Source organism: Chelonia mydas, chromosome 5 (assembly GCF_015237465.2).
Source record: "Chelonia mydas isolate rCheMyd1 chromosome 5, rCheMyd1.pri.v2, whole genome shotgun sequence".
NCBI lineage: Eukaryota > Metazoa > Chordata > Testudines > Cheloniidae > Chelonia > Chelonia mydas.
The window spans coordinates 123,843,862-123,870,349 of NC_051245.2; the positions used below are offsets into that span (position 1 = coordinate 123,843,862).

Genomic DNA, 26,488 nt, shown 5'->3' on the forward strand with positions numbered 1-26,488 from the left:
CCTCGTCATACCCTGATGCCATGGTGTCTTCGACTCCTCTTTGTCCCTGGTTGACTACCGCCAATTTCAAGAACTGCTGCATGGGGTGGGGATTCCCTTTCACATCCCACTGGAGGAAGTACAAGACAAGCATCACCAGCTTCTTGACATCGTACACGCCTCAGTACTGGCCAGAGTGGCTCTACCGATCAATGATGCCATTCTTCAACCAGAACGGACTGTATGGCACACTCCAGCTAGCTGCAAACCCATTCTCAACGGGCGGAAAAGCGATACTATGTGCCTCTGAAGGGGTCTAATTTTCTCTTCTCTTGCTCCTCAGCCCATTCCCTCTGTTATTCAGGCAGCAGTGGAACAGGCTCAGCAGCAACACGCATGTTCCACCCTGGCAGACAAGAAAGGCAAGCAACTGGACCTTCTAGGTTGTAAGTTCTTCTCCTCTGTTAGCATACAATTCCGCATGTCCAATTACTTGGCTCTGTTCATCAAGTACTGCTTCCTTACCTACAGCAAGCTGGCGGATTTCACAGACAAACTGCCCCAGCAGGATCAAGCTCGCTTCCAGGCTGTCCTACAGGAGGGGAAATTGGTTGTGAGAACAACACTCCCGGCTGCAGTGGATGTGGTGGATACTTTCTTCATGCACAATGGCTACAGGGATCGTCATGCACAGGGAGTCGTGGCTACGTTTGTCCAGTTTCCCAAGGGAAGTCTAGACCACCATAAAGGATCTCTCTTTCGTTGAGTCTCATCTCTTCAATCAGAAGACTGATTGACTCCCTCAAAGACGCCAGGGCCACTCTGCGATCACTAAGTATCTACACACAAGCACTCAAATGCAAATTTTACAGCCCACCTCTGACGCAGCAATGTAGAGCTCCCCAATTCTTCCTCCAGCAGACTTACGAGTCTCCTTGCAAATGGCAGAAGACCCAATGAGCTGTCATCCTGGTTCATCTTCACAACCTTCAGCATCTCAGACTTAATCTTTGCAGAAGAATTATTTCGGCGTGCAACCAGAGAGCCATCAACTACCCTGTCTCACATTGTGCACCCGACCCACCACCTTCTGGGGGCATCTAGCACTCTTTTTACCAGCTTGGTGTGTTGTAACAGACAAGTGGGTCCTGGATGTCCTTCAGCATGGCTATACAGTTGAGTTCGCAACACAACCTCACCCACATCCTCTGCCCCGGCCCCGCCTCAGGAACCATTTTCACAACAGTATCCTTGCCCAGGAAGTGGACTCCCTATTGCAGAGAGGAGCGATAGAACCTGCAATGTATCAGGGCAGTGGGTTCTATTCCACCTATTTCCTGGTCCCCAAGAAGAAGGGTGGGTGAAGGCTGATCTTAGACCTCGACCATCTCAACCATTCCATATGCAAGCCAAAGTTTCGTACGGTCACACTAGCAGCCAGCATGCCTTCCTAAGAAGGAGGCATGTGGTGTATGGCTCTTGATATGCGAAATGCTTTCACATGGATATCCATCCTGCCCACAGTTGTTTCCTGAATTCACAGACTGCCTTCGTCACTTCCAATACATCTACCGTTTGGACTCACCACTGCTTCACAAGTTTTCACCAAGGTTTTCTCGGTAGTGGCGGCCCACGTCTGGTGCAAAGGGGTCCTTACATTCCCTTATCTTTACAATTGGCTGCTGGCAGCGAGATCAAAAAAGAGAAGCTTGAGCCTTGACCTCCATGCTGCTCACATTCCTCTCCTCCCTGGGGATTAGTGTACATGTCGATAAATCAACTTGGGATTCCACACAATTCCTAGAATTCGTTGGGCCCACATCAGCGCGATCTCGGCACATGCCTACCTGCCGGAGGACAGGTTCCAAACCCTACAAGAGCAATTTCCATGGTGCTTTCCAGTCTTTCTGTTCTGGCCAGGACTTGCCTTTCTGTTCTTGGCCACCTGGTGGCTTGCACATATGTGACTGCCTTGGCCCATCTCTGCTTCGGCTGTCTACAACTGTGGTTTCAGAGAGTCTGTTCCCCCACGTGCCACACCATGGACTTTCTGCTGTGGGTTCCCAACGATATCTCTTCCCTCCAGTGGTGGATGGACTCAGGCTGGGTCTACACTGGGATGCCATTCTTTTTGCCCTCCCCATGAACAACAATCATCATGGATGTGTTGCTTGTCGGATGGGGCGCCCACATGAGTGAGCACATTGATTCAGGGAACCTGGACTGGTCAGGAATTTTGGATCCACATCAACATCCTGGAACTTCTGGCAGCATTCCTCTCATCCATCTATTCCAGTCACGTTCTCACCATTTTGGACAACACCACCATCACAGTTTACTACATCAACAAGCAAGGCGGCATGAGGTCGCCTGCGTTTTGCGTGGAGGCTGTTTGTCTTTGGGATTGAAAAGCCCAACCTGAGTGCACGTGGGTGACTCAGAAATCAGAAGAAAATGAAAAAGAACCCACATTATTTTTTCCAAATCCCATGATTTTTAAGCCACTCATAGTATTTTTTTAGGCCTGATTCTTGATTGTTGAACACTTGGGTTTGGCAATACTGTGTGTTATATTTTTAAAATCCCAAACCATAAGTAAATAATTGTAGTCCATCTTGGTTCTGGTGATATTATCAAAACTTCTGTTTTTGTTACAAGACTTTCACAAAAAGCCCTTAGGTAGAACTACTCAGTTTTAAATAAACAGTATTTAAAAGATCTCATTAGAAAGTTTCTTTAGAATAATTTTGAGGAAGATTACAGTACATCATTTAATGGTATGTGCATGCTTATGTTTGAGAAAATTAATTTGCCTCAAGTAACTGCACATTAAGTGAAGTTTCCATTCATGACCTGCACTTCAATATGCACATCCAGTTCCTACTTAAACCATTGAGAGTGATGTTCAAATAAGGAGAAAGGGGACTAAATTCCATGAAATATATGCATTTAACTGATTCATTATGGTAGAGAATCCTAAAACATGGGAAAATGCTCTACTGTTAAAATTTGTAGAGCTGTTAATATAGCGTTATAGGAACATGAATAATTTGACTTATGTTGATATTAAGATGTTAGTTATTGTTTATTTAGTCTGGTTTTGTGGATTAGTTTTCTATAATTTGCTTTCAGTAAACTACAGTATACTGATACTACCACTAGATGTCCTATTTAATACTACAAATAGCCAACATTGAAATATAATCTTGATGAGTATATCTGTTGTTCAGCTCTCAAACAGTATAATCTAGGAAAAGATGACCGTTTTATTCTAAATTAGATGGATTAGTTGCATTATATCTAGAATAGAAGAGTGCAGAACAGATACTTGCTCTGCTAAGCTTAAAACCTCTATTGACATAGCTGTGTCAGTCAAGGTTGTGAAAAAAACACCTCTCCAGTGACAGCGATGCCAGCAAGGCCCTCAATATAGAGAAAGATGCCAGCACAAAACATAAAAGGGGAAGTGGTGTTCCCACATTGACAGGAAAAACTCCTCTGTTGGTATAGGCTGCATCTATGCTAAGGGACTGGGCTGACATAGGCTCTGCAGTGTACACGTAGCCAAAGGTAAGGTGACTGAATTCCCTCAAATGGTTATGAAACCATAATGATACAGGAAGAAGTGCACTTGGGTTTTGGGTCTTCAGTTTGCAGCACCGTTCCTCATTTCCCCCTAAAATGTCAATGACACTCTGATGCAAGAAGGTGTAGGACAATAATGGTTACTTACAAATGTGATGGAGAGAAAAAATATATATATTCGTTTTTGGTTGCACTAAGAAACTGGAACATTTTTCTACTAATTGTGAAAATATTCAAAACTTGATCACTGTATAGACATTATTGAAAGTCCAACAGTTCACTAATCATCAACGCTGTTGCTTTGATTAAAACCTTAGTGCACCTGTCTATATACTGTAGTTCAAATTGCAAATATCAAATTGGAGGAGAGAGTCTGGGAGTCTAATTTCCCTTTTTAGGGAAGATTTTAATTGCAAACGTGATCTGCAGAGTATTTTTGAAATATTGGCTTGCCTCTTTGTAAAGACAGCCTGAAAGTGTTTATCCCTTCATTGTTAAAATTTTTTTAGCAGTATCAGGAATGTGAGTCTGATCAGTGATGAGCTGCTAAAATCTTAATAACCGGTTCCCGCCTCACCCCACGAGGGGGTTGTGGCCCGCCCCCGAGACCCCTGCCCCATCCACTCCCCTCCCCTGTCCCCTGACTGCCCCCAGAACCGGGCAGGAGGGTCTTGTGGGCCACCGTAGTGGGTGCCCACCCCGCCCCTGAGAGCCAGAGGGACCTGCTGGGGGGCAAGGTGGGGAGTCCTGGCAGTGCTTACCTGGGGTGGCTCCCAGGAAGCATCCGGCAGGTCCCTCTGGCTCCTAGGGGCGGGGTAGCGTAGCTAGGGGGGGAGCAGGCGCTCCCCCCACTGATCACATCAAAAGTGGTGCCTTAGGCGCTGACTCCATGGGTGCTCCAAGGCTGGAGCACCCACAGGGAAAATTTGGTGGGTGCAGAGCACCCACTGGCAGCTCCCTGCCCGGCCCCAGCTCACCTCCGCTCCGCCGCCTCCTCTGAATGCACCGCCCCGCTCTGCTTCTCCGCATCCCCCCTCCCCCCCCAGCTTCCCACGAATCAGCTGTTCGTGCGGGAAGCCCGGGAGAGCTGAGAAGCAAGCGGTGGCTACGTGCTCAGGCCCAGGGAGGCAGAGCAGAGGTGAGCTGGGGCGGGGAGCCGTTTTCCTGCCCCCTCCACCCCCCTGGATTACCTGCTGCTGTGTGGGCGGCCCTCCTCGCCCCCCCCACCCCCCCCCCGCTGCCCCAGCTCACCTCCCCGGGCCTGAGCACAAAGCCGCTGCCTGCTTCTCAGCCCTCCCAGGCTTCCTGTGCAAACAGCTGATTCGCGGGAAGCCAGGGGTGGAGGGGAGCAGAGCGGGGCGGCGGGTTCAGGGGAGGAGGTGGAGGTGAGGTGAGCTGGGGGCGGGGTGAGGAGGGGAGTTGCCGGTGGGTGCTCTGCACCCACCAAATTTTCCCCGTGGATGCTCCAGCCCCGGAACACCCACGGCGTCAGTGCCTAAGGTGCCACTTTTGGCCAGTTGTTAAATTTAGAACCCCTTTTAGAACCGGTTGTCTCGCAAAGGGCTTCTAAATTTAACAACCGGTTCCAGCTCACCACTGAGTCTGATCTTCCCTGATTTTGCTGGGGGTGGGTGTTGCAGAAAATGTGCACTTAGGGTATGTCTGCACAGCTGTGGCAGCGATTTTCAGACTCCTGGTCTGCAGACTCAGGCGCTCTCTGCAGTGCTCAAAACAGCTGTGTAGGGTTTCGGGCTCTGAAGCGCATCCCTCACCCCAGGTTTCAGAGTCCAATGTATACACAATGTATACACAGCTGTTTTTAGCACTGTAGACCAGGGCTCTAAAAAGACTCACTGCCCCACAGGGTTTTGGTTTGCTATTGTGCCATGTAGATGTGCCCTGTGAGCACTCTCTCCTTAATTGAAGGGTGGCAGCACTCATTCTTCAACAGACATCTTTTTACGTATAGTTCTGCGTACTGTGTTCAATAGATGTTGTTAAAACCAGTCTAACTAAAACTCCTTTCTCTTCCCATCTGCTCAGCTTTCAGTGTCTTGTGATGGCATAATGTTATCATTCTCCATAATTCTTCTAGAAAATTCTCATCTCTCCCAATTTGTGGGTGTTTAAAAAAAAAAAAGGGGGGGGGGCAAAATTTTAAGTTGACAGACCTCTCAGGCCACCTTCACACATAATAAAGAAGCCAAAAAGGGCACAAACCCAATTTATGTTCCTGTTGTGATTCCATTTTGGATTAGCACATGCCTGTTGTATCGTGTTGTGTACGTTGTTCTATAAATAAGCATCCTTGTCAATGCACTAAACCTTGTTTTACTTTTGTTTCATAGGCAAATCGTACCTGCCCAATTTGTAGAGCTGATGCTTCAGAAGTGCATCGTGATTCAGAATGACCAATCTAAGAGCACAATTCTAGTTTGGGTGTTCCTAGTCACATGTATAGACGAACTATCCATCGAACTTACCCGTGTGGCTGCCAGCCTTCCCTTTACACAAAAGGGTCAATGGACCTTTTTTTGCACTGTGTGATTTAATCAATTATAAAGCTTATAATTAGTCTTCACAATTATGGGATTGTTATACTAACCGTGTGATTGGAACTCCAAAGATTTTATTTTCTTTAGCTTAATTTTGTGTGTGCACTAACATTCCCTGGTTTTTGTGTGATCATTCCGAGTGTTGCTGCGAGATTACCGTGGACGTGATCTTTTAGCATGTGCTTTTATAAAAAGTGGTAGCTCCAAACAATTATAGCAATCTACCTTATATAGAGCCTTCAGATACTGTGAGTGGGAACGAATGGTGTGGGTGGGAGTATGTATGTGCACACGAGAGTTTGTGTGGGGTGTGCTAGTGAGTGTGTGTGGGCGCGTATGTCTGAGAACCTATATACCAGCATGTACTGAGAACGTATGTGAGTAGTATTAATTATGCTGCAATGTATAATCTTGTGTGTTATTTAAACAGTACTAGTACTGTACACTGGTTTCTTTCCTTGTGTTTGCAGTTGCACACTGAATGCTAAGGGTGCAGCAATTATAGGCATTTAATATTTCCTCCCCAATGTACTTAATGGTATAAAAAGACCTTTTAACTTTTATTCAGACACCTGTTATTGCTTCCCCTTCACTGGCGGTTGTAAGTGTACCACTAAAGAGTGCGTTGATTGCGCCATACATGATTCATCTTGTTTTTAGCTCACGTCATAAAATCCAAATTTTACATTTGCTGATTTACTGCTAATTTATCAATAGTTGCAGTATCGCACAAAATCAGTTAGCAATATTAACATTGTCAATTGATCATTTGAATGTTGATGTTTTTCTGTTTTCCTTTTTAATTCCTCTAGCCAGTCTGAATTATGTTCAGTTGATTTCAGAATAGAGGTCAGGTCTGAAGATGCTGAAGTAACATATTCCTCTCCATACGCAGAAGCTGAAAGGACATTGAGAGTCTTGTGCAACAGCTCTTCACATTGTTGGCCATTGTACTTGCTAAGTACATAATCTTTTAGCTTATAAACTTTGGCTTTAACTCATTTATGTTCTTTTTCACGTAGAAGGGAGTTTGTGTAAGTGGAAGAGAGGCTACCTTTTTAGTCCTGCAACTTTATGAACAAAATATAATTCTTAGCATTTGCTCAGAGTGGAAGAACTTCTAACTTTGTCCTTGTACCACAGTAAGTTTTTGTGGTCATTCACTGCCTGGTTCAGATGGCATCAGATGCTTCTTCTGCCCTTCCCTACTAGGTAGTGAGCTTTTGCATGAATAAAAAACTCCTTTGGTTTTTCTGTTAGTAGCCAGAATATTCACATTAAGAGAGGAGTGTGTTAGTACACAATCAGGAACAAATAATGCTGTGAAACAGGAGTTAACCTCCATTCAGCTGCCCTGCGAATGTTATAGCTGGATTATTGAAAAATTGGCTTTGTTTAACATTTCAGACTGTTAAAGGTTTTAAAATTTGTTCTTCAGTAAAATATTTAGGTCTGCGTATACCATAGTTACTGAAGAGATGCTCCGTTTTGCATCACTGGGCTTTCTCCTACATTTTGTGTCATTCCTTTGGGTGCAATAGCACAAGTGGCACAGTTAGCAATATTGCTGTAACTTGCTGCCAGTCTCAGCTTTAAGTTTGTGTCATTTCTGATGCTTCTGTGTGCTGCGATGCTTTCGTATCAGTTATATGTTCAGACAGTGTTACATGTTCTCCATGCTGCTTGCCCTTCTTTGAAGGCTCTACAGACCAATCACAGCTTGTGGTTCAGTAAAACAAAATGAAAGCACAATTTTGCCCATGTTTCAGATGCTATTGCCTCTGTTTAGTTACACAAGTAGAACGAAAAACTTGCTTGTCTGTCCATATGTCAGTACCTAACACTAAGTAAATCAAAATTATTACAAAATATACAGTGTACAACAACTTTAAAATGTTCGTTTTCCCCTGGATGTGCTAAGGAATGGAACTGTCACAACATGTCACCAAACAAGTTAAATCACATATAGTAAACTTTATTTTTTTAACGAATGAAATCATGTGTTTAAAAAGAAGTGTATGCCACACATCTTATAATACTTAGGGTCTTTTATATAGCTGCAAAAAAATTTCTACCTGTACAGATCTAACCATAACAAACACTACTACACTCAGTATTCACTTCGTTGAAGCATGGAAATAAGGCACTTTTCTAAGTTAGATAGAAATGCATAATTAACAAGGCATATTTTACTAATATTGAGGTAAAGTAGTCCTCTTTCCTGAATTGGAGAAATCTTGATATGTAATGGCCCTCTTTCCCAGTAAAGTTCTGTGACGCAGTTGGAGAGTTAGGAGGCAGTAGGGTCTAATTTGGTAAAATACTGAATTTAATCGTTGCACTCTTGTGGCTGATCTCTTCTGGAATGTTTTTCGTTTGCATGGGACTCTTGCAGATGTGTGCAGACTTGCTTCCTGTGGTTAGTGTGTATAAAAAGCACACATGCATGTGTTCTGAACCAGCTCAGACTGGCTACAACCGACTTCATTGTTGTGGCTGTCATGTCAAAAGAGGAGGGGAAGGGGATTCATGCTCAGCCTTTACTGCCATGTGTTATGCACATTTGTGTCTAATTCCACAGCCTGCAGTGGTGCCTGGCAGCACCAGAATACAGCAAAAGGTTTATGTTGATTGCCTCCTCTCTTCCACCCCCCCCTTCCCACCTCCCTTCTAAAAACAACAAACTGTTGGCTTTACCATGTTGGCACTGCTGTTTTTTGCATGAATTGTCAACTTAATTTGACTTTGTTCTGGTTTTTAATGGATACCAAGGCCTACAGATCTCTCCAAGGTCTCATTTTGTGGGTTTTCTTTACAGAAAGTTTTTTGTGCAAAGTAATTTTTTTTGTTATATACAGTTTTTGTACAGTCTCTTGAATGTGATTTTCTCAACTGTTAACATTTACACTTTTTGTAATACTTGGAATGGCGGGATCTACCAATGTGTTGGGTTTTTTTTAAACTTACTGAAAATGCATTTTTGACTGAGTTATCTTTAGGCCTTAATAAAAGAGCTGTGTTTTTTCCCCCTTTGGTACATTCAGTTACCTCATTTTGCTATTTGTGTTTCAGATTTGCTAATGATTATGAAAGCTTATGGGTTTTGTTGGAATCATATTTTGTCGAGTGTTTTCTTTAAATCATACTCTATTGTATCAGTTAACATGTAGTTTTAAATGTATTATAAATATCTGTAACCAAATCATTTGAAGGCTTGATAAATTTTTAACAAAATTTGTACATTTTTTATGAGAGTTACTAGTAATGCTTTACTAAGTAGTGCAATGAATTTTTATTTTTAATCCCTGTGCCCAATTTTGGAGTTGAGAGAGTTGTTCAGTAATAAATGTATGATGTACACTTAGGTTTGTCCTGCCTCTTGTTCTCCTGTTTGGGGTACATTGTTTACTCTTCTTAGTCTCCATATTTCTATTTTATTGTAAAACTTTAGAGCAACTGGAATTAGTTTTTTTTTGTTTCTCAGTAATGCTCTTCATATGTAAACCAAGAATTTTTCTTTCAGACAAAAAAATCAATATTTGGTTAACGTGTCTGCTTTTAGAACTCCCAGGAAGACAAGTTCAGAGAGCTGTAGTATATCCTTTTAAAAAATATTAAAGGTATTTTCAGCAGCATTGTCCTACATTAAATGAATGTGCAAATATGTATAATTGACAGCATTTTCTGCCTTGATTGAGATCATCTTTCTGAAGGTTTTGCTTAACAGTAAATGTGTCATCAGGAAAATGCGAGGGAAGTAATAGAAAAATATTGGGCACTTGGACGCTCCTCTGGCATGTTTTAGGTGAAGGTCTTAGTGTTTTACAAACTAGATAAGCTTTGCAACACTCCTGTGAGGTAACATCATCTCCATGAAAAATAACAAGGAGTCTGGTGGCACCTTAAAGACTAAGGCCTTGTCTACACTACGAAATTAGGTCGAACTTATAGAAGTCGGTTTTGTAGAAAGTGTTTTTATACAGTTGATTGTGTGTGTCATAGAATCATAGAATATCAGGGTTGGAAGGGATCTCAGGAGGTCATCTAGTCCAACCCCCTGCTCAAAGCAGGACCGATCCCCAATTAAATCATCCCAGCCAGGGCTTTGTCAAGCCTGACCTTAAAAACTTCTAAGGAAGGAGATTCCACTACCTCCCTAGGTAACGCATTCCAGTGTTTCACCAACCTCCTAGTGAAAAAGTTTTTCCTAATATCCAACCTAAATCTCCCCCACTGCAACTTGAGGCCATTACTCCTTGTTCTGTCATCTGCTACCACTGAGAACAGAGCCATCCTCTTTGGAATCCCCTTTCAGGTAGTTGAAAGCAGCTATCAATCCCCCCTTATTCTTCTCTTCCGTAGACTAAACATCCCCAGTTCCCTCAGCCTCTCCTCATAACTCATGTGTTCCAGTCCCCTAATCATTTTTGTTGTCCTCCGCTGGACTCTTTCCGATTTTTCCACATCCTTCTTGTAGTGTGGGGCCCAAAACTGGACACAGTACTCCAGATGAGGCCTCACCAATGTCGAATGGAGGGGAACGATCACGTCCCTCGATCTGCTGGCAATCCCCTACTTATACATCCCAAAATGCCATTGGCCTTCTTGGCAACAAGGGCACACTGTTGACTCATATCCAGCTTCTCGTCCACTGTAACCCCTAGGTCCTTTTCTAGGTTCTGTCCCCACACAAATGCTCTAAGTGCATGTAGTCGGTGGAGTGTGTCCACAGTACTGAGGCAACTGTCGACTTCCGGAGTGTTGCACTGTGGGTAGCTATCCCACAGTTCCCGCAGTCCATTTGAATTCTGGGTAGAAATCCCAATGCCTGCTGGGGCTAAAACATTGTTGCGGGTGGTTCTGGGTACATATTGTCAGGCCCGCTTCCCTTCCTCCCTCCGTGAAAGCAACGGCAGACAATCGTTTTGTGCCTTTTTTCCTGGGTTACCTGTGCAGACGCCATACCATGGCAAGCATGGAACCCGCTTAGCTCACCGTCACCGTATGTCTCCTGGGTGCTGGCAGACGTGGTACTACATTGCTACACAGCAGCAGCTTATTGCCTTTTGGCAGCAGACAGTGCAGTATGACTGGTAGCCGTCATCGACGTAGTCCTGGGTGCTCTTTTAACCGACCTCAATGAGGTCGGGGCGCCTGGGCAAACATGGGAGTGACTCAGCCAGGTCATTACCCTTTTAAGTTTCGTCTCATGGCGATTCAGTCCTGCCGGCAGTCCTTCTGCACCTTTGTTTAATGACAGCCAGGAGACGATGATGGCCAGCAGTCATACTGCACCGCCTTCTGCCGAGCACCCAGGAGATGACGATGGCTAGCGGTCGTACTGCACAGTCTGCTGCCAGCAAGATGTATAAAGATAGATGAGGTGGATCAAAACAAGAAATAGACCAGTTTTGTTTTGTATTCATTTTGTCTTCCCATCCTCCATGAAATGAACGGCCTGCTGAACTCAGTGTTGCGTTCTATCCTTCAGGGGGCCATTCTGTTTCTCGCAAAGCCACCCCCTTTGTTTATTTTAATTCCCTGTAAGCCAACCCTGTAAGCCATGTTGTCGGTCGCCCCTCCCTCTGTCAGAGCAACGGCTAACAATCGTTTCACGCCCTTTTCCCTGGATTGCCCGAGCAGGAGCAGACGCCATAGCACAGCAAGCATGGAGCCCGTTCAGCTCACCGCAGCAGTTATGACCATTGTAAACACGTCACGCATTATCGTGCAGTTTATGCAGAACCAGCACCTGAAAAACCAGGCGAGGAGGCGACGGAAGCGCGGTGATGAGGACACGAGCACACTTTTCTCTAAAAGCGCGGTCCCCCGCAATATGGAGATCATGGTGCTAATGGGGCAGGCTCATGCTGTGGAACGCTGATTCTCGGCCCGGGAAACAAGCACAGAGTGGTGGGACCGCATAGTGTTGCAGGTCTGGGATGATTCCCAGTGGCTCCGAAACTTTCGCATGCGTAAGGGCACTTTCATGGAACTTTGTGACTTGCTTTCCCCTGCCCTGAAGCGCAAGAATACCAAGATGAGAGCAGCCCTCACAGTTGAGAAGTGAGTGGCAATAGCCCTGTGGAAGCTTGCAACGCCAGACAGCTACCGGTTAGTCGGGAATCAATTTGGAGGGGGCAAATCTACTGTGGGGGTTGCTGTGATGCAAGTAGCCAACACAATCATTGAGCTGCTGCTATCAAAGGTAGTGAGTTTGGGAAATGTGTAGGTCATACTAGATGGCTTTGCTGCAATGGGATTCCCTAACTGTGGTGAGGCTATAGACGGAACCCATATCCCTATCTTGGGACTGGGCCACCAGGGCAGCCAGTACATAAACCGCAAGGGGTACTTTTCAATAGTGCTGCAAGCACTGGTGGATCACAAGGGACGTTTCACCAACATCAACATGGGATGCCCAGGAAAGGTTCATGACGCTTGTGTCTTCAGGAACTCTGGTCTGTTTAAGCGGCTGCAAGAAGGGATTTACTTCCCAGACCAGAAAATAACTGTTGGGGACGTTGAAATGCCTATAGTTATCCTTGGGGACCCAGCCTACCCCTTAATGCCCTGGCTCATGAAACCGTACACAGGCACCCTGGACAATAGTAAGGAGCTGTTCAACTATAGGCTGAGCAAGTGCAGAATGGTGGTAGAGTGTGCATTTGGACGTTTAAAGGGTCCCTGGTGCAGTTTATTGACTCGCTCAGACCTCAGCGAAACCAATATTCCCATTTGTTATTACAGTTTGCTGTGTGCTCCACAATCTCTGTGAGAGTAAGGGGGAGACGTTTATGGTGGGGTGGGAGGTTGATGCAAAACGCCTGGCTGCTGAATACGCGCAGCCAGACACCAGGGTGGTTAGAAGAGCACAGCAGGAAGCGCTGTGCATCAGAAAAGCTTTGAAAACCAGTTTCGTGACTGGCCGGGGTACTGTGTGACATTTCTGTTTGTTTCTCCTTGATGAAAACACGCCCCCTTGGTTGACTCTAATTCCCTGTACGCCACCCGCCCTCCCCCCTTCGATCACAGCTTGCTTGCAAAGGAAATAAAGTCACTATCATTTAGAAAACATGTATTCTTTATTAATTGATTATAAAAATAGGGAGATAACTCACAAGGTAGCCCGGGTGGGGTGTGGGAGAAGGGTAGGAGGGAAGGAAAAGGCCACTTCAAAACTTGTTGAATGACAGCCTTCTGTTGCTTGGGCTGTCCACTGGGAGTGGTTGAGTGCCTGGAGCCTTCTACCCCTCCCCCTGTCCCCCCCCCCCCCCCCCCCCCCCCCCCGTTCTTGGGCATCTGGGTGAGGAGGCTATGGAACTTCGGGAGGAGGGAGGGCGGTTAAGCAGGGGCTGCAGCGGCAGTCTGTGATCCTGCTGCCGTTCATGAACCTCCACCAGATGCCGAGCATTTCCGTTTGATCCCGCAGTAATCCCAGCGTTGCCTCATACCTCCTCTGATCTTCCTGCCGCCACCTCTCCTCATGTTCATCGGCCAGTGTCCTGCTATTGTGTCCCTCCACACAGCTCTGTCAGTGCTGGATGACTGCATGAGCTCAGAGAACATTTCATTGCGCATGCGTTTTTTTTTGCCGCCTTATCTGAGAGACCCTTTGGGATGGAGGAGGGAGGCTTGAAACATTTGCAGCTGTGGAAGGAAAAAAAGGGAGTGAAGTATTTAAAAAGATACATGTTACAGAACAATGGCTACACTCTTTCACGGTGAACAACACTATTCACATTACATAGCACATGTGATTTTGGTACAAGGTCGCATTTTGCATTTTATATTGAGTGCCTGCAGCTTTGGTGTTAGAGATCACACACGCAGGTCCGGGCAACAGAATTCGGCTTGCAGGTGGCCATGGCAGGCCATAGTCTTTCAGCTTCTGCAACCTTCATAACAGCAGCGCCCTCCTTTCCCATACCAAGCAAAGCCCGTTGAGTTGGCCATTTAGTGCTGCGGTTTTCCTGTTAACGTGCAGCAGCAGAAACCAAATACCGCCCCCCCCCCCCCCGCCATCCGATTCTCTGGGATGATCGCTTTACCCCTCCCCCCACCATGTGGCTGGTATCAGGGAAGATCCATGCTAGCCAAACGCGAACAGCTCAGCGCCAATGCCCCCCCACACCACGTGGCTAACTGCAGGGAGGATTTCTTTTCAGCCACAGGCAAACAGCCCAGTAGGAACGGCCACCTCTGAATGTCCCCTTAATTAAATTCCCCTATTTCAACCAGTTTACCATGAACGATATCACTCTCCTGAGGATAACACAGAGATAAAGAACGGATGTTGCTTGAATGCCAGCAAACGCTGGAACCATACGCTGCCAGGCTTTGTCATGCAATGATACCAGATTACTTGCTACGAGCATGGCATGATAAAGTGTCCTACCATGGAGGACGGAATAAGGCTGCTCTCCCCAGAAACCTTCTGCAAAGGCTTTTAGAGTACCTCCAGGAGAGCTTCGTGGAGATGTCCTTGGAGGATTTCCGCTCCATCCCCAGACACGTTAACAGACTTCTCCAGTAGCTGTACTGGCCACCAATGCATCCCAAGTCCTCAGGGCTCTTTAATCATTTAAAAAACGCTTGCTTTTATAACATGTATTATATTTCAAAAGGTACAGTCACCAGTGGTCCCTTCTCCGGCTTGGTGGGTTGGGAGGGTACTTCAGTCAGGGTGATAAAAAAACCTCTTGGCTGTCGGGGAGAATGGTGTGCTGGGTACTCTCTCCAAGCTCGTTGTCCTCATCTTCCCCGTCTGCAAAATCCTCAGGCATGGCATAGAATACCCCATCATTGGAGTCCACGGACAGGGTTGGGGTAGTGGTGGCGTCCCCCCCCCACCCTTAGAATTGCATGCAGCTCAGCGTAGAAGCGATAGGTCTGGGGCTCTGTCCCAGAGCGTCTGTTTGATTCTTTGGTTTTCTGGTATGCTTGTCTGAGCTCCTTAAGTTTCACGCGGCACTGTTGTGTCCCTGCTGTAGCCTCTGTCCCTTATGGCCTTGGAAATTTTTTGAAATGTTTTGGCATTTTGTCTTTTGGAACGTAGTTCTGATAGCACGGATTTCTCTCCCCATACAGCGATCAGATCCAGTACTTCCCATTCGGTCCATGCTGGAGCTCTTTTTTGATTCGGGACTGCATGGTCACCTGTGCTGATGAGCTCGCCTGGCCAAACAGGAAATGAGATTCAAAAGTTCCTGGGGCTTTTCCTGTACACCTGGCCAGTGCATCCAAGTTCAGAGTCCTGTCCAGAGCGGTCACAATGGTGCACTGTGGGATAGCTCCCGAAGGCCAATACCTTCGAATTGTGTCCACACTAACCCTAATCTAAAGGGTGATGTCGATTTCAGCGCTATTTCCCTCGGGGGGAGTACAGAAATCAGTTTTAAGAGCCCTTTATGTCGAAAAAATGGCTTTGTTGTGTGGATGGGTGCAGGGTTAATTCGGATTTAATGCTGCTAAATCTGACATAAACTCGTAGCGTAGACCAGGCCCAATAGACTTATTTGGACATAAGCTTTTGAGGGTAAAAAAACCCACTTCTTCAGATGCATGGAGTGAAAATTACAGATGCAGGCATTATTATTACTGACACAGGAAGAGAAGGAAGTTACCTCACAAGTGGAGACAACGTCCATATTAGAGGTGAAGCTTAAGTGTAGAGGGTTTGATTTGTTCAGGCTCACAGAAAAAGCTGGTGGAAGGATCAAAACTATTTTTGGATCTCCTGAATCCTAATCCTATGGTTTAGTGAAAGGACCATGTATGGTGAAGCTTAAAATGCAAACTACCTTTTAAAATGGTTTTTAAGTAAGTAGCAGTTAGTCCTCCAGGTTCTAAGGACATATCTTTAAACATGCAGTTGTCAGGCCCTAAAAGTAATTTTAATAAAGGACCTATATAAATATCTTTTTGGTTTTGCAGCACTAGTTATAACAAAAAGAAAAGGAGTACTTGTGGCACCTTAGAGACTAACAAATTTGTTTGAGCATAAGCTTTCGTGAGCTACAGCTCACTTCATCGGATGCATTCAGTGGAAAATGCATCCGATGAAGTGAGCTGTAGCTCATGAAAACTTATGCTCAAATAAATTTGTTAGTCTCTAAGGTGCCACAAGTACTCCTTTTCTTTTTGCAAATACAGACTAACATGGCTGCTACTCTGAAACTAGTTATAAGAAAAGTTCACCAATAAATGGGAATGCTCCTTTTGCAGCATGTGGAGTTGCAACAGTTAGCTACTGATATTTTAAAAATGGGATAACATCACCAAAGTATTTGCACGTATACAATCTAGGAGGCTAATTAAATCTGCTTCAGTAAAGAAGATGATAGAGGATCTTAGGAAGGAAAGCCTCTCCAATGCATAGCAACATACACATTTTGTGAGGTGCCCAGGCTCCTCGTACTGTGTAATAGTAGGCCTACACTGAGTGGCATTCTGCCACTGAATTATGCAGCACTCTTAATTACAAAATAATTAACCTTCAGTTTTATGAAAAAAATTATAAAATTCACCACTGGGTGAAAATGACAAAAAATCCATATTATTTGCTCATCACTTGGTATTTCCACAGTGGGAAAACCTTGGACAAATGCAAAGAGCTAGTTCACAGGCTGCTTCCCTCTACACCCCTAAAGGTGAAGCAAATGAAATTGTTCAGGCACTCAACTCAGGATGGTGAGAGAGAGAGCACCGTTTAGAAAACCTACTCACTTTCTGACTAAGCCTACCCCATGCCTGAACTGTGACCTTCCTGTCTGGTCTTCTGGCGTATATCTACACTCTTCCTGGGAGCCACAGTAGACAGACTCAAGCTAGCACACTAAAAATACCTGTGCAGATATTTGCAGCTTGGGCTCTCAAGCCCACTCAGCACACGTGGCTAGCTGGAGCGGCAACATCTAAACTGCTACATTTAGTGCACTAGCTCAAGCAGAATGAGCACAAGTCTGTCCAGCCAGGCTGGGAGGCTTGCTCCCAGATGCCGTGTACGCATACCCCTGTTGGTTGGGTGCCCCAGCTGCTTGGGTCCCAAGACCCCACTCTCCCAATGGCTGAACACTGTGCCCCAATTAATAGGCGCCCCCACATACACACACCAGGCTCAACAAAAGTCAATCCTGCCCCAGTAAAGCCATGTTGGGGCACCACTCCAGTTTATACACACATTTATAAATGAATGTCCCCAGTATTCCTCTCAGCCTGTAACCTCGTTGTTCTGCTCCTGGTTTCATCCAATGTTTCCTACAGACCTGGGATGACCAGCAATGGCTGCAGAACGTCCAGGTGCTGAAAGCCACTTTCCTGGACGTCTGTGTGGCAGTTACCCGAGAACTGTAGCACCAGATGTTGACATGAGAGTTCCTCTCAGCATGGAGAATCCCAGAAGAAAGGTTTCCAAATCCACCTAAACAGCCACTAATGGGAGAGACGGTTGTAATTCAGCAGCGAATACTTTCTGGATGATCCTTCAGCAGCGTTGTCACTCTGGCTCGCTTGCTGTATGGGGTTCCTAAGAGATCTTGGTGGTTTAGCTGATTGTCCTCTTCAATCCCTATAGGTCTATGGTTGCCTGAGTGATTTCTTTAGTTGTCTGCTTCGTCATGGGCTGTGGTCAAACTACGTCCACTGTGTGCTGGGTTCTTAGGCAAAACTCTGGCCTCATGGTAAACACACATCCTGCAAGCATTACTGAAGAACTTGGCTTTGTCTTTGGTGTGTTTGTAATTCTGCTGCAGCTACTTGGCTTTGGCATAGCACTGGCTCATGTCCCGGCAGTGCCCTTTTCCCTGCGTTTGCTTAGCTAGCTGCTTCTAGATCTTGGTATTCTGATGACAATTGGAAAGATGAGACTGGACATGCTTCTCTCACCAGACAGCAGAGAAGTCCAGGAGCTCCTGACAGGACCATGCAGAAGCATTGGGCCTGGTGGGGTGGTTGTAATGGTCTTGGGGTCTGAGAGCCAGTGATGAGCTGGAGTCACAAACAGATACACTTGCGTGTGTTTCAGCATTTACACTGCGGGGATGTCATGCCAAGATGATCCCAGAGCAGTGGAGAGCACATAGGTAAGCAGACAGGCCAATCCAGATGTGATGCAATGCAATGTGGGATAGCAGTGTGAGGACTCCCTGAAACAGTACAGCCAATTCAAAATGGGGATGCGTCCACACAAACCTTATATAACTCATTTTGAAACCATTACAGTTCTTCCAAAGCAGGTTAATTGTAGCAGCGTAAGATACAAGACAAAAGAAAAGATTAGTTGGTGTGTGGATGCAACATAGTTTATGCTGAAAAAAACTAAAGCTATCCTGAAAAAACATTCCCATATAGACAAGGCCTAAGTATCTACAGCTCCAGGCACTTGGATTGTATAAAACTCTTGTAACATCTCCCATCTTCTATCTGCCACTTTCTCTCCCTTCTTGAAACCCACTTCTAGGAATACTTTCTTTTCCGTGCCTCTTCGTCTCATGAGCTGGTCCCCAGCATCTTGTTTATCTTATCACATTCAGGCAGGTGGTATGTTTTACCCTGCCACAAACTTAGTAAATTTATGGAGAGGAATGAGGGGATTTTGAATAACAGGAATACTAAGCAGCTGGAGAGAGACTAGATGAGAATAGCTTAATGTGCAATAGGCCACATATGCTAGGTGCACAAGAAATCAATAGTGCTGTTGAATCCTGATAACATGAACATGGTTACAAGTTGAACAAACAAAAGGAATGTGGTGTATGTTGTAAACAGAATTCACCCTCTGTGTGGCTCCGTGGAACTTGAATGAATTTGTCCCTGTGTCTTGATATCAGTAAAGCTTTCAGTGCAGGCTTGGGTGAGCTTCTGAGAGGAAAGTTAGAATGATATTGTTTGGTCAATGCAATGTGGAGTGGATACAAAATTGACTGGCTGATGGAAGCCACAAATGGAAAGTTTTCATAACCAGTCAAACATCAGACTGGTGGTGGGGCTGTCTAAAGGAGTGATAGAGAAGGACTGGGACCCCTATTGTTAAATATCTTCATAAATCATCTGAAGAAAAAGTATTAACTCATTGAAGGAATTTGTGGCTGAAAGCCAATGACCACAGGAGGATCCACAAAAACCACATGGGATAGAAAGAAATAGCAGAAGGACCCTAGGGAATTTAGAGAAACAGGCAAAGATGATGGAAAAGTGAGGCACGTGTGGGAAAGAAATACCAAGTGCAAATACAACCTGGCTAGAACACAGTGAATGTACGTTGCCTTCGTCATTTGATTGCAAATTGGCCTTTCCTCCTCCCAATTGTTCTAGTTTCCAAAGTCTCTGGGCAATCAAATCTAAACTTCCCAGCTGCTATCACGTATGTGCCTTCACCTGGTGTGAAGGTTCCTCCAGCAGATGCTAACAACTTAGAGAATGGGTTCTAGACAGCATGTGAGACTGTGAGCTGCCCAGGCATCCACTCTGCAGCCACGTCAGACTGTGGCCTTGTGGACATGCAGCCTGCAGACCGCCTTGGGTATTCATAGATTCCAAGGGCAGAAGGGACCACTATGATCATCTAGTCCAATCTCCTGTGTAACACAGGCTGGAGAACTACCCTGAAATAATTCCTAGAAGAAAACCATCCAGTCTTGATTTAAAAATTGCTAGTAATGGAGACTCTACCATGGCCCTTGATAAGTTGTTCCAGCGGTTAATTACCCTATTAAAAATGTACGCCTTATCTCCAGTCTGAAAATGTGTCTAGCTTCAACTCTTGCCATTGGATTGTATTATACCTTTGTCTGAAGAGCCCATAATTAAATATTTGGCCACCATGTATGTACTTATAGACTGTAATCAAGTCACCCCTTAACCTTCTCTTGGTTAAGCTAGATTGAGTCTGTCACTAGACAACAAGTTCTTCTTCGAGTGCTTGCTCATGTCCATTCCATATTAGGGGTGTGTGCTCGCCATGTGCACTGGTGCCGGAAGTTTTTCCCTCAGCAGTATCTGTAGGGGAGCGGCTCTGGTGCCCTCTGGAGTGGGGCCTACATGGCGCAGTATAAGGGGCGCCGCTAGCTCCCCCAACCCTCAGTGATGGTGCTGGGACTTCTGCTTCAGCTAGCTTTCGCTTAGTTCAGTGTATCATGAACGTTTCTTGTAAAATAGTTGTATATAGTTTAGTATTTACCCTTAGTGTTAGTTCTAGTTAGTTGGTCCTGGACGGGACTCAACCTGGGGACGGGGTATGCCTCAGTTCCCAGGCTTTAAACCATGCAATTGTTGTAAGCGGCCCATTCCCATTAGCTGTTTAAAGTGTCTAGGGGAAGGACACATAAGTGATGTGTCACATCTGTAAGTCATTCAAACCCAGAACGAAAAAGTAGAGACACATCCGTCTCAGGGTGCTTCTGATGGAGTCGGCACTGACCTCAGCACCGGAGCAGATGTCCGACTCAGCCCCAAACACCGCAGCATTGGTACGGAACACACCACCGGTGCCGCCTATGAACCGGCACCGATACCCCTCCCAGGCCAAGGAGCCCAAGAGGTCCACAAGGGGAAGATCTCCCACTTCCCATAAGGGAAAGGAGAGGGCCAGAGGAGAGACCAGACCCACGCTGGGCAGCTCAACACCTCCTTCAGGGAGTAGGGCCCCAGCTCAAGTCGAGCAGTCTAGCCCTGCCTGCACCATGCCTGCCACACCAGACATTGATGAAGGCCTCTGTTAACTTCAAGTTCCGTCAATGCCTGAGGCCCTACAGGCCGTGCAGGAGATGCCACCCACACCGGCTCTGGCAGTACCCAAACCCAGGGGTAAACCCACCCTGGGACCGTTCCAAGTGTCCCCGCCTCATCAGTGCCGCTCCATCGCGGAGGTGTCATGCCTCGGACTTTGGGAGGCAGGCTCAGAGGAGCCATTTTCGGTCTCTGGACCATGGGCATCAACAGTAGGATTCGAGGCGCGGTTCGCTGGTAACCTGACCTCTTCTGTACAGTTTATTTTAGACTACCTGCTTCATTTTAGGAACCAGGGCCTAGCACACTCTTCCATTAGAGTGCATCTTGCAGCCATCTCCACTTTTCACCCACTGATCCAGGGCCAGATGGTGTCTTCTCATGACATGATGGGCAGATTCTTGAGAGGCCTCAAGACACTCTTCCTGCAGGTACAGACCCCCGTCCCACAGTGGGATCTTAACTTGGTCCTCTCCAGGCTCACGAGGGCTCACCTTTTGAGCCACTGGGCTCCTGCTCCCTTTCCCATCTGTCATGGAAGGTCGCTTTCCTGGTGGTGGTGACATCAGCAAAGCAAGTCTCTGAGATTAAAGCCTTGATCTCAGAACCACCATACACGGTATTGTATAAAGACAAGGTCCACCTTCCATATGAGCCAGGACATCTTCCTCCCAGTGTTCTGTCCCAAACCGCACAAGACCAGTGAGGAGAGGCATCTTCACGCGCTGGACATCTGAAGGGCCCTGGCTTTTTACCTAGAGCGTACCGAGCCTTTCCGTAAGTCGACTCCACTCTTCATTGCCACAGCAGACAGGATGAAGGACCTTCTGGTGTCCTTGCAGAGGATTTCTAATTGGATCACCTCTTGCATACGGACCTGTTAGAATCTGGCGGGGGTCCCACCACCGCTGATTGTCAGAGCCCACTCGACTATAGCTATGCATCCTCAGCTGCCTTCCTGGTGCACATCCCTATCCAGGACATCTGTAGAGCCACGACATGGGCCTCTGTCCACACATTCACAGCGCATTATGCCATCGCTCAGCAGGCCAGAGACGACACTGGGTTCGGCAGAGCTGTGTTACAATCTACGTGTCTGTGAACTCCTTCCCGCCTCCAGCGGTACTGCCTGGGAGTCACCTAATATGGAATGGACATGAGCAAGCACTTGAAGGAGACAGTGACCTTTTCAGTAACAGGTGTTCTTCGAGGTGTGCTGCTCATGTCCATTCCACAACCCACCCTCCTTCCCCACTGTCAGAGTTCCCAGCAAGAAGGAACTGAGGGTGGGGGGGAGCCGGCGGCACCCCTTATACCGTGCCATGCAGGCGCCACTCCGGCGGGCACCAGAGCCGGTCCCCTATGGATACTGCTAAGGGAAAAACTTCCGTCACCAGTGCATGTGGCGAGCGCACACACCTACTATGGAATGGACATGAGCAACACATCTCGAAGAACACCAGTTACGGAAAAGGTAACTGTCTTTTTTTTTCTAGTCCTTTAATCGTTCTCAGGACTCTTCTCTGAACACTTTCCAGTTTATCAACATCCTTGAATTGTTGGCACCAGAACTGGAGGCAGCATTTCAGTGCCAAATACAGAGGTACAATAACCTCTCTACTGCTATGCAAAATTCCCCTGTTTATGCATTCAAGGATCGCATTAACCCTTTTGGTCACAGCGTCTCCCTGGGACCTCATGTTCAGCTGATTATTTACCATGACCCCCAAATCTTGTTCAGAGTCACTGCTTCCCAGGACAAAGTCCCCCATTGGGTAAGTATGGCCTGCATTCTTTGTCCCTAGGTGTATATGTAAAACTGACAGACCCCAGTAGTCAGTGGGCGGGATCGAACCTGGGATCTCTGGAGCTTAGTGCATGAGCCTCTACTGCATGAACTAAAAGCCACCTGGCTCTTAGCTAAGGCCATAGAGCAGACTCATTAATCTCTAAGTGGTCTTGATGCCCCTAGGTGGGACAGAGCACCACACCCAGGTGGTGTGTGGGTTACATATACATTTAGCCGTATTAAAATGGATATCGTTTGCTTGCTTCCAGTTTACCAAGCGATCCAGATTGTTCTGAATCAGTGACCTGTCCTCTTCCCTATTACCGCTCTCCCATTTTTTGCATCATCTGCAAACTTTATCAGTGAGGATTTTATGCTTTTCATTGATAAAAATGTTCAATAATATAGGGCAAAGAACAGATCCTTGTGGAACCCCATTAGAAACACTCCCGTTTGATTCCCCATTTACAGTTATATTTTGAGATCTGTCACTTAGCCAGCTTTTAATTCGTTTAAGGTGTGCCATGTGAATATTATTTTAGTTTTTGATTCAAAATGTCATGGTACCAGGTCAAATGCCCTACAGAAATCTATGTATATTACATCAACCAAACTTGTAATCTCATTAAAAAAAAAAATAGCAAGTTAGTTTGACAGCATCTGTTTTCCATAAACCCATGCTGATTGGCATTACTTTTTATTAAGAGTCCCGACCCATATCAGACACTCCATTCTTCTTCGAGTGATGGGCCCCATGTGTAGTCCACAAATGGGTGTACATGTGCCTGAGTCCAGAAATTCTTCAAAGCAGTGTCAACTGACATGCACATGCACAGAAGCTTCCCTCGTACTTCCGACCGAGGGCATAAGCGGCCGTGCAGGTTCACACCTCTTCCGTTCCTTCTTACCGCAGCATGACCTGAGACAGAATTTTGTATCCTCCTTCATTCTGTGCATAGCCTGTAAAGTAAACTCTTTGTAACTAGTTTTGATATCTTCACTTAGTAGTTATAATTAGTATAGGATAGTCCGTTTTCCCCTCCCCCAACCCGTCCCCATGCTGCCTTTGGGGAAAATCCTCCTTGATCCCAGGAATCTGTCTCCTGCCCTTGCTCCTTCTCCATCAGCGATGAGCATCGACAGTCCCTGTATTGCCTGGGTGAGGCACATATCTCTGTGAAGTGAGGATCTGTTGATCCTTCCCACCCACAGCTTGAGAGGACCGAGGGCTCTGACTAAAAAGGTTCCTGATGGAGGGTGCTATGAGACCGCGCTCTGACCGGGCCTGGGAGACTCCCCTGTACGTTGGCCTCAACTAACCAGCAGTGCTCTCAAACAGGAGTCTTGGAGTGGAGCCTTTGCCACCGAAGGCAAGGACTCCCCCTACAAGGCTCCCCATGAGAATAAGGGGCACTCTCACGGGCATAAGGACAGATCCCCGCAGAGGATTGTTCATAATAAATGCGTTTCCTCCTGGGGCCGGTACCACTTGGGTGAGATGTTGCATATTGAACCCACAGAACCAGCTCCGCCAAAGACCCCCAGGCTGGGGGCCAAGGTACGCAAAAAGGGATCTGCCACATCTGACGGTGACTGCAAGATCAAAGCAGACATACGCTCGCCAGCCCCATCTACTAGTGCGGGTCCGGAAGCATCATCAGTACTGCCTCCTCTATCCAAAGACCAACTGGCTGTGACAGATGAGCCCAGTCCTTCAGGTGGTTTCTGCTGGAATTCCCCAGACTCTGGGCTGTGTGAGACCTTTGTAGCACCAGAGGATATATTCCTCCCCTACTCGCTGTCTCCGCTCCTTTTAGGCCATGCCCCCCTAAGGGACATCCTTACCCCAGAGGAGGAATCATTACCAATGTCCCAGGAGCAGTTCCCTCTCCACCCATTGGGCAGGAGCGTCCAAGTGCCAATGATATCGCTACTGACAGAACTGTCCTCTGAATCGGCGGAGGTAGCTGCAGCAGTATCTCCGCAAAGGCACAGGTGCCCCAACAGCCAAGAGGCTCTGCTTACCATCCTTCTGTCTGTGAACCCCTCACCCTCCAGGACAGCTGGTACCAATTTCCTTGGGGGGCCACCATGACTGGATCCCTGCTTCTGGCCTCATTGGGGCCCTTGGGACCCCTAAGGCAGGTGCCTGGACCCTTTGCAGGAGTTCTACCATTCCTCCCCCTCTTGTCAGCCAGTTCCATTAGAGTATGAGGAGGAAGAGCTGGAACCTGTTCTGATGGGGGCCTCATCATCATCATCTCCAGACGATGCTGTCACTCCATTGCCTTCTCCACTGGATGACCACCATCAGCATCAGGAGCTGTGGCAAAAGGTTGCTAACGATCTACAGATCCCATTAGAAGAGGTCCACGGCCCTCAGCCCTGTCCCTTAGACACTTACAGGGACCGAGTGGCCCTTCCAAATAACGAGGCTATATTAGAACCAACCAGAGCGGTTTGGCACACACCAGCATCTTGTGCCCCTACACCAAAAAGAATCAAAAGACATTATTTTGTTCCTGCCAAAGAAGCTAGCTTATTTTTCCCCCCTCATCCTATCCCTAACTCGTTGCTGGTACAGGTGGCTATGGAAAGAACTTGGTCGCACTACCAGAAATCCATCCTGGCAGATAAGGGCTCAGAGATTGGACCTCCTGGGAAGGAAGGTGGTCTCCTCCATAGGTCTCCAATTTCGTATAGCTAATTACCAAGTTTAATTAGCAAAATAAGATTTCAATACCTACATCAGGCTTGCAGACTTTAGGGACAAACTTCCCATGGAAGACGGAGCCCAGTTCCAGTCCTTTCTGGATGAGGGGAAGCTAGTAGCCAAAGGTGGCTCTTCAGACTGCAGTAGATGCCGCAGGTACAGCAACCAGAAGTTTGGCCACAGGATGGGTCATGTGAAAGGACTCATGGCTCCAGGTGGTTGGGTTTCCTAGAGAAGTTCAAAATACCATCCAAGAATTCCCCTATGATCCCTGGGGATTTACATTCCAGCCCCCAAGAGGAAACACCAGAGCCAGCCCCTTAGACTATGCCCACCCCCTTCTCATGCTCCATATTACCATCGTCCACCTGAGCCTCTGCGTAAACAGAGGCTTCAGAGGTCCCATTTCTCAGCTCCCTCTGCTGCCACAGCCTCCACTTACTCCCAACCGCAGGACAAAGGCCATTTTTTGACATGCAGATCGAGACCCATGTACCACCACCAATGCCACCTACTTCCTCTCTTGTCATCTTTGGAGGCCGGCTTACTTTCTTCTCCCATAGCGGCAACAAGATCACTGCAGACAGTTGGGTCCTGGAGATTATCCATCAGGGATACTCCATGGAGTGTCTGGCATTCCTGCCTCACAAACCACCTTCCCAATCCCCCTTTGGGGGACCACTCTCACCAACTGATTCTTTAACAAGAGGTGAAATCCCTTTTATGCCAGGAGGCAATAGAACGTGTCCCACCTCAGCATCCAGGGAGAGGGTTCTATTCTCCATATTTCTTAATACCCCAAAAGATGGAGAGTTGAGACCCATCCTGGACCTTTGGCAACTCAACGTCTTTATTTGAAAGCTGACGTTCAGGATGATTACGCTGGTATCTATCATCTCCTCCCCTCAGAGGGAATGTGGTTTGCAGCTTTCGACATGAAGAATGCATATTTTCATGTAGATATTCACCCATCTCCCAGGAAGTTCCTGCGCTTCATGGTTGGCCAAGAGCACTGTCAGTTTCGTACCCTCCCCTGTGGGCTCACTACAACACCCCCAGGATATTCACGAAAGTTTTTGCCATGGTAGCAGCCCAGATGCGATGCCAGGTCTATATTGTGTTTCCATACGTGGACGACTG

The 26,488-nt window shown here is 46.7% G+C and overlaps 1 protein-coding gene and 1 long non-coding RNA gene across 5 annotated transcripts in view; one reads left to right on the top strand and one right to left on the bottom strand.

Annotated features, from left to right (window-relative positions):
* RNF38 (ring finger protein 38) overlaps positions 1-9,483 on the top strand; it is a 191,195-nt gene extending 181,712 nt beyond the window's left edge. The window contains 1 exon segment of the mRNA XM_037902208.2: positions 5,913-9,483. Within this exon segment, the coding sequence (XP_037758136.1) occupies positions 5,913-5,975 (63 nt within the window). The 3' untranslated portion in view covers positions 5,976-9,483.
* Positions 9,484-13,712: 4,229 nt separating this feature from the next.
* Positions 13,713-26,488, bottom strand: part of LOC114020977 — a 29,629-nt gene continuing 16,853 nt past the window's right edge. Inside the window, exons 5-7 of one of the 4 annotated variants that reach the window (XR_006290813.1) lie at positions 25,383-25,576; positions 24,809-25,121; positions 23,299-23,595 (exon numbers count right to left, since the gene is read on the bottom strand). This is a non-coding gene — a long non-coding RNA (uncharacterized LOC114020977). Of the gene's footprint in view, positions 13,770-23,298; positions 23,596-24,808; positions 25,122-25,382; positions 25,577-26,488 lie in introns of those variants that run through there. The other 3 variants (XR_005225855.2, XR_005225854.2, XR_005225856.2) reach the window with 3 other exon arrangements.